General features: G+C 34.7%; 1 protein-coding gene across 1 annotated transcript; it reads right to left on the reverse strand.

The window, feature by feature from the left end:
• Positions 1-544: 544 nt before the first annotated feature.
• LOC21400419 (cellulose synthase-like protein G2) lies at positions 545-3,959 on the reverse strand. Its single transcript, XM_010095969.2, has 8 exons — positions 3,253-3,959; positions 3,051-3,149; positions 2,816-2,947; positions 2,518-2,730; positions 2,264-2,363; positions 2,006-2,184; positions 1,450-1,797; positions 545-1,184 (listed from the first exon to the last, which is right to left on the reverse strand). Exons 1-8 carry the CDS (start codon positions 3,874-3,876, stop codon positions 636-638), a joined length of 2,244 nt encoding a protein of 747 aa, XP_010094271.1. The 5' UTR covers positions 3,877-3,959; the 3' UTR covers positions 545-635.
• Positions 3,960-6,812: the final 2,853 nt, after the last annotated feature.

Here is a 6,812-nt window from a genome sequence, read left to right on the forward strand (position 1 = left end):
TTTGTATATACCTTTAAATTGTAGTTTAAACATTCCTTCAAAAAAATTGTGGTTTAAACATGACATAAAGTTTAAAATTATGTTTAGATGCATATTGAAAAAAAAAAGGTAAAAAATAGAAAAGTAATAAATAATTCACGAAATAAAGAAAATGATAAAAAGGAATGGGAAATTAAATACAAAAAAAAAAAAGATAAAAAACATATAAAAGAAAAGAAAAAGAGTGCAAAACCTTTTTGGTTTAAACCACCATATTTTGAGTTTATAAAACATTGATTTTGATATCTCATCAAGGTTTAAACCTCACACTTACTTTTTCCAACCAAACAATAGTTTGAATTTGATTCATTAGTTCAAATCTCAAGAAACCACGATAACATTAAAGTGAACAGACTATCAATAATACAATCATATCTATTACATGGAGGAATGCTAGCATCACTAATTATGTCACTATCTTTATTATTTTATGTATTTATTGTTTGACACATAAATTCCACTAACATGATATACTATTATTTAAATAGAAAATGAGACAGTGGAGTCAATGTGTCAAACAATGAATGTAAATATTGACAAAGAGAGTGACAGAAAAAGTGATGATAGATTGATAGTATTCTCACAAGTCATATTTACTAAATGAGAAATCTAGATCCCACAAATAAGAAAATTATCGTCGACAATATAGCAGATAATATGGTGACTGATGTTGGGATTCTTCCCTTGTCTTTCCTTATCACCATCCCTTCTATAATGGGGTAGTTTATGGCTAAGATATAAAATGAGATGAAAACTTGTACAAACATTTTGTTCAAATCGCCGACTAGAATGGCTCTAGCAATTCCCACAAGAAGAGAGAGCGTGTTCAAGGTCACTAGGGCAACCAATGGAGAAAGAAACATCTTTGAGGTCCGAAAATCGTATGCACCTTTTTCGTATAGCTTGACTCGTTCATCATCCTCGACTTTATTGGTAGGCACGAAACTGGCTTCCCTCATGCCAATCCGCTCCATGAAAGCGTCCAAAGTTCCATATAAATGAGATGTGATCGATTTTATCATCCATATCCTTTGTTCGTATATCAATGAACGAAACGGGCCTCCGGTTATAAGGATCTCATAAGATTGTTGGGCAAGAGAAGAGATAAAGATTAACATAAATATGATGAAAAATGAGTTTGAGACCTGTTAGAGAAGAGTAAATTTATGTTAGCAAAATCACTTTTTGACACTATTTTGATTTTAGGCTCTAGAAAAGGAGGGTGGAAAATGTCATTTTATATAGGAAAGTAAAATTCATCCCATGGGGATTTATCCCCCACTCACATAACGGTCAGTCCCACTAGACATGGTACCACGTACCACCTAGTGAGGCCCCATTTATGTGAGTAGTGCCTATTTTACCACATTTATATGAGTCCTCCAACATAACAGGGGTTTTAGACAATACCTCAGGGTACAAAGAGATGCCATTTAGAAGGTAGAGTTGAGGAATAGTTGCAAGGCACCATACAGGCAAGCAGTAGAGAGGGAGAAATGAGAGATAACCATAGCACATTTTCTCAAGAAAAGACATCTTGGAGGGACCATAAATGAAGGGGCAAAACTTTGAGATACCAATTTCGACCAACCCAGTGCTCCATCTTGTCCCTTGAATCAACAGATCATTCAAATTTGTGACGCCAGAGCCCAAGAACTGTGGCTTTGATGAGCTAAGATATACTGAATTCCATCCTTTGGATTGTAAGGTGAACCCCGTTAAGCAATCTTCTACAACTGAATAATACAGAAAACCAACCTGTTCACAGTAATAAGAGAAAATTAGTATGCCATACTATGAAGAGAAAATTATGAAACAAATTGTGTTGGGTACCCTCACAAAACCAACTTGCAAGAGAAAGAAACACAAGTGCTTATAAACTTACTAATTATTTTATATTTTTTCCATATGGGACTTTTTAGTATCTAACAATGGATATCTTTTTGTTTTTAATAAACTTAGTTACCTCTTCACCCCATTTTGTTTGGTTTCCATAGGTGCAAGAAGCCAAGAATTTGGCCTCTTGTAGTAGTTCATTGGAAGAGTCTTTGCCATTGATTATATTAGACTTGATGTGTTGAAAAAGAGATTTGATGAACTCATTGGATGGTCCAAAGTACTTTTTGAGTTCCATTGGATCAGCACCTGTTTATTGAGAAAAGCACTAGTCAACACAAGTAATTCTATCTATGTTACACATTCATGCAATCTATCAATGTTTTACCTTCGTGTACAAAGCTGCCATATAATGACATCCTCTTTATAACAAAGCCGGTGCCAGACAAGACTGGTCCATCTAGCCCATCCAGACCTTGCCACAGTGTCTAAAACATGCAAAAACAAAAAAAACAAAAACAAAAAAAAAAAAAAAAACAAAAAAAAAAAACATTATACTCAATAACAAAAGAGATTTCTGCACTAGTGACTAATCAAAGACCATAACCAATTGAGCTTTGACTCAGTCTTTGCTTTGCATACCGAAAATGTGTATCTTAACGCACTTTCATAGATATCCTTCCTAGCAATATTGTGGAATCTCTGAGGGAATTGAACAAAAGCTAGGGAGGAAGATATGTTGGGATCAAGGTGGAAACACATGGCTTGTCGCGCTGAAGTCGGGTCGTTGCAGTACATGTCGCAGTCTAGCGCTAGTATGTAGGGAGAATTGCTCATCACCCCAGAGACTCGGAGCTGCAACAACAAGAACATCATGATGGAAAGTCGTATGTTTTAATTTTTCAATACTCAGAGAGAGAGAGAGAGAGAGATAATATACAAGAGTGTTCAATGCTCCGGCTTTGAAATGGTGAGGATGAGAAGACCTTTTCTCCCTGGAAACGTAGACAAGACGAGGCAGTATAGATTGATCTTCTTGTTCTGTAAGCTCATTGGGATTTCCTTGAATAACCTGTTAAAATGTATCATATGAGCAAAATACTCCTTTTCCACTTCAAATCTTGTAGAATCTTAATTTTGTCCCCAGCTAAGTGATAAGAAAAAAGAAAAAGTACCTCAATGACAGATGGGTGATCTTTACCACTAAAGCCACTATTGTCTTCAAATGTCCCTTTCAATGATTTTACACTTTTCTTAAACGCTTGGTATTTTTCCTGCATCGAAATTCCATAACAAAAGTCGTTGCTATTTGTTAAAGTTATAAAAAGCAAGACATTGTTTTGTATTGACAGTCACATACAGGAACAAATAACTCACTTTGAGTTTTTCTCTCTCTAACACAAACTCATCAGAGCTCCCAAAATCTCCATGATCATCATCATCATCATCATTTGCTGGTGCAGAGAAATAAGCCTCAGGGCACCGCTTCTGGATTCCAAATCTCCTGCAAAACGGAATCCACCACTTTGCGAAGTTCCAAGCCTCTTTTATTCCTTTCAGAGTCACCAGTCCACCGCCGTCATCGGAAAGATACACGTTGAGCTTGTCCGGCGGGTAGTCCATTGCCATTGCGGATAACACGGTGTTCATCACCTGCAAAGTTGGCTCTCTATCTGGATCCGCCGTGAAAATGAGCACATCAATTGAAGGAAGCTTATCATCTTCAGGCAATCTCTCTGGAAAGACGGTCCGAGAAACGGGACGCCACCGAAAGGCTTGGCCTAGAAGCCATATGAAGAAGAGAAGCAGCTCTGAGACAAAGAGAAGAAGCCACGGTAAAGTCGGTATTCCTTTGTTCTTGATGTCGTTTCGGAAAAAGAAAGAGGCTCTGTAATAGACCAAGAATCCAACTGCTAAGACATGAACGAAAGTGTGTGATCTATGAATGATGATAGAAGATTTGTGGAGATGGCAGGTATGGAGAGGCTGAGAATCCTCCATCGGGGCAAAGGGAGTTTGGTTTAGTCTACTGTAATTCCACAATGTATAAATAGTAAACGATTTTCTCTGTAGCTAGAAGTTTGTGAGGGACTTGCTTGTCAATGAAAATTCAAAGGTTAATATATATATATATATATATATATATATTGAGTCACATGTAGGCGTATAGAACATTTTCACTCTCACCTTCGAGCATTCAATGGATGAAGGCAAATACCATCTTATGAGCTTATAAAAAAAATAACATTGTATGAACCAGAATGTTGAATTGCTCATGAATTTTGTCCTTATCTGAAGAAAAAAAAAAAAGGCCAAACGATGGTTTGACTAGTCAAGTATAGCTACCTAACATTCGTATGAATCAAGAATGTTGAATTGCCCATTCATTTCACCGATTTGAGTTTAGAATTTAAATTTTGTTACAGTAAAAAACTCTCAGAAACAGTCACATTTAATTTTTTTGCTACAGTAAAAAGTTCTCACACAAAATCACATCTCAACTCGAATTAGCGAAGTGAACGGGCAGGGATTTGCAAGTCGAGCACAATTCGACTCATGAGTTTTGTCCTTATCTGAAAAAAAAAAAAAAAATGGCTCAAAGGATGATTGACTAGTCATTACCCAAGTGTACCAATGTAGCTTATTATCTTGGAGCTCAAGGAAATATTGTCACGTTCCTAAATGGATTCTTTACATCTGACTTTCTCTTTGCAAAAGGAATTCGATTTGAATTTGAACAAGAAAACATTTCTCATTTATAACCATTTGGAAAACTCTTCACAGGCTTGGCAAGAGTGATTCTGACAAAACCACTAAGAAATAACATAGCAGTTAAATACGTGGAACTGGAGAATTATGAGATAGTGCATAGGGAAAAAATAAAATACTCTGCTAATACCCTGCTTATAGAACAAGATTCTTTTTTTTTTAATAGAAAATCAAACATCGTTCTAGTGAATTCTCAAATCTCATATCAACTTAAGAAAAGCATAAAAGTTTAACCATGATTTATAGAGATATCTATCCATATAACGACCCTAATTAAGTAGCCGTCTCTTAAACTCACTAATATGTAATCACTTAAAACTATTTTAATTAATTACATGAAAATATACCAAATAAAAAAAATGCATACCATATAATAAAAGAAAATAAACTTAACTTCACCCAAGTGTACCAATGTAGCTTATTATCTTGGAGCTCAAGGAAATATTGTCACGTTCCTAAATGGATTCTTTACATCTGACTTTCTCTTTGCAAAAGGAATTCGATTTGAATTTGAACAAGAAAACATTTCTCATTTATAACCATTTGGAAAACTCTTCACAGGCTTGGCAAGAGTGATTCTGACCAAACGACTTAGAAATAACATAGCAGTTAAATACGTGGAACCGGAGAATTATGTGATAGTGCATAGGGAAAAAATAAAATACTCTGCTAATACCCTGCTTATAGAACAAGATTCTTTTTTTTTTTTACAGAAAATCAAACATCGTTCTAGTGAATTCTCAAATCTCATGTCAACTTAAGAAAAGCATAAAAGTTTAACCATGATTCATAGAGATCGCTGCTATCCGTGTGACGACCCTAACTAAGTAGCCGTCTCTTAAACTCACTAACATGTAATCGTTTAAAACTATTTTAATTAATTACATGAAAATGTACCAAAAAAAAAACTACATACCATATAATAAAAGAAAATAAACTTAACTTTACTATTAAATTAACAAATATTAATTTTTAAATTATATAAGAAGGCTTAATCTTTTTAAAATCAAACTGCATACATACAATTAAAAAGTCTTATCATAACAAGACATCTTGCGGAACTAAAATGCGAGCGGTATTCATTTCTCATTCTCCACACTACTCGTTTGTCGTTGCGCACAGTCCATCATTCACCTTTCATTGGTTGTTTTCCTACAATATAAATACATCCTAGAGGTGAGTTTATACTCAATAAGTATGAACTAAGTCTCGCTAATTAAAAACAAAGTATTTAAAGTATATCGGTAATGCATGTACCAATTATGCTCTTTTATGAATCTGATTTATTATTCCTTGGGGCCCGAGTGTACGTAGTGGGATGTGAGCACGATCAGCAGGTAGAAAGGGTTTGCAAGGTCCCCAACTACACCGTGACCCTATTTTACCACCTCAAGTACTGAATGATTGCCTCCTCAAGCCTTAAATCCTCTCCGTAGGTTGAGAGGTTAGTACGACACTCTTAAATTTTCTTATTAGTGATATAGATCTTAATAGTGAGCATGTGATATGTCATGGCATAGCATACTATAGCTTTCAGCATAAACATGTACATAAAATATGTATAACATTCTGTTTTTCAACTTATTCATATTGTAAGCGAGATTCTCACTTACCTGCTATCAGTCAATGTCGGGATTATATTACTCATTGAGGTTAACCTCTACTGATGTGTTCTATAAAGAAAACCCACTAAGGGTGTGAGTTTGACTTATTATAAGCTAGTCTATTTAGAAATTTATTCCTATACTTAGAAAATATTTCCTTTTTAAATAAGGATCATTTGATTTCTTACATATGATAAGGATTATTTTAAATAAATTTTTATCGTATAATTTTTCTTAATTGCCTTTGCTAATCGGTCCTAGATTGATAACTTAATCTTTTTAATTAGTTAACTAAACCATGGTCTATGTCTAAGTTACCATTTCATATTATTTCTTAGATTGGGCCTAAAATTGTATTAAGGCCTATTAATCTACCACATGTGAATATTGTTCCTTTACACTAGCGTGTCGGACTTAGGCTCGAAAAGTTACGAGCCTACTATGGGTGTTGGACCCATACCTAGTGTTTTTATAGAAATTCTCAATCCGATCTTATTCTGAAAATCGTTAGTAAATCATCTTTTACCGCTAGTAATATTGTCTATTACTAGAAATTGGTGCCGG

The sequence above is a fragment of the Morus notabilis genome, unplaced genomic scaffold (genome assembly GCF_000414095.1).
Source record: "Morus notabilis unplaced genomic scaffold, ASM41409v2 Scaffold363, whole genome shotgun sequence".
NCBI lineage: Eukaryota > Viridiplantae > Streptophyta > Magnoliopsida > Rosales > Moraceae > Morus > Morus notabilis.

Excerpts from the sequence above, each read along its gene's own strand:
- LOC21400419 (XM_010095969.2), bottom strand. The coding sequence starts at position 3,876 with ATGGAGGATTCTCAGCCTCTCCATACCTGCCATCTCCACAAATCTTCT. Across the intron at positions 3,150-3,252 it reads TAGAGAGAGAAAAACTCAAA|GAAAAATACCAAGCGTTTAA; the intron begins GTGAGTTATTTG and ends ATTTCGATGCAG. Across the intron at positions 2,364-2,517 it reads CGTTAAGATACACATTTTCG|ACACTGTGGCAAGGTCTGGA; the intron begins GTATGCAAAGCA and ends TGCATGTTTTAG.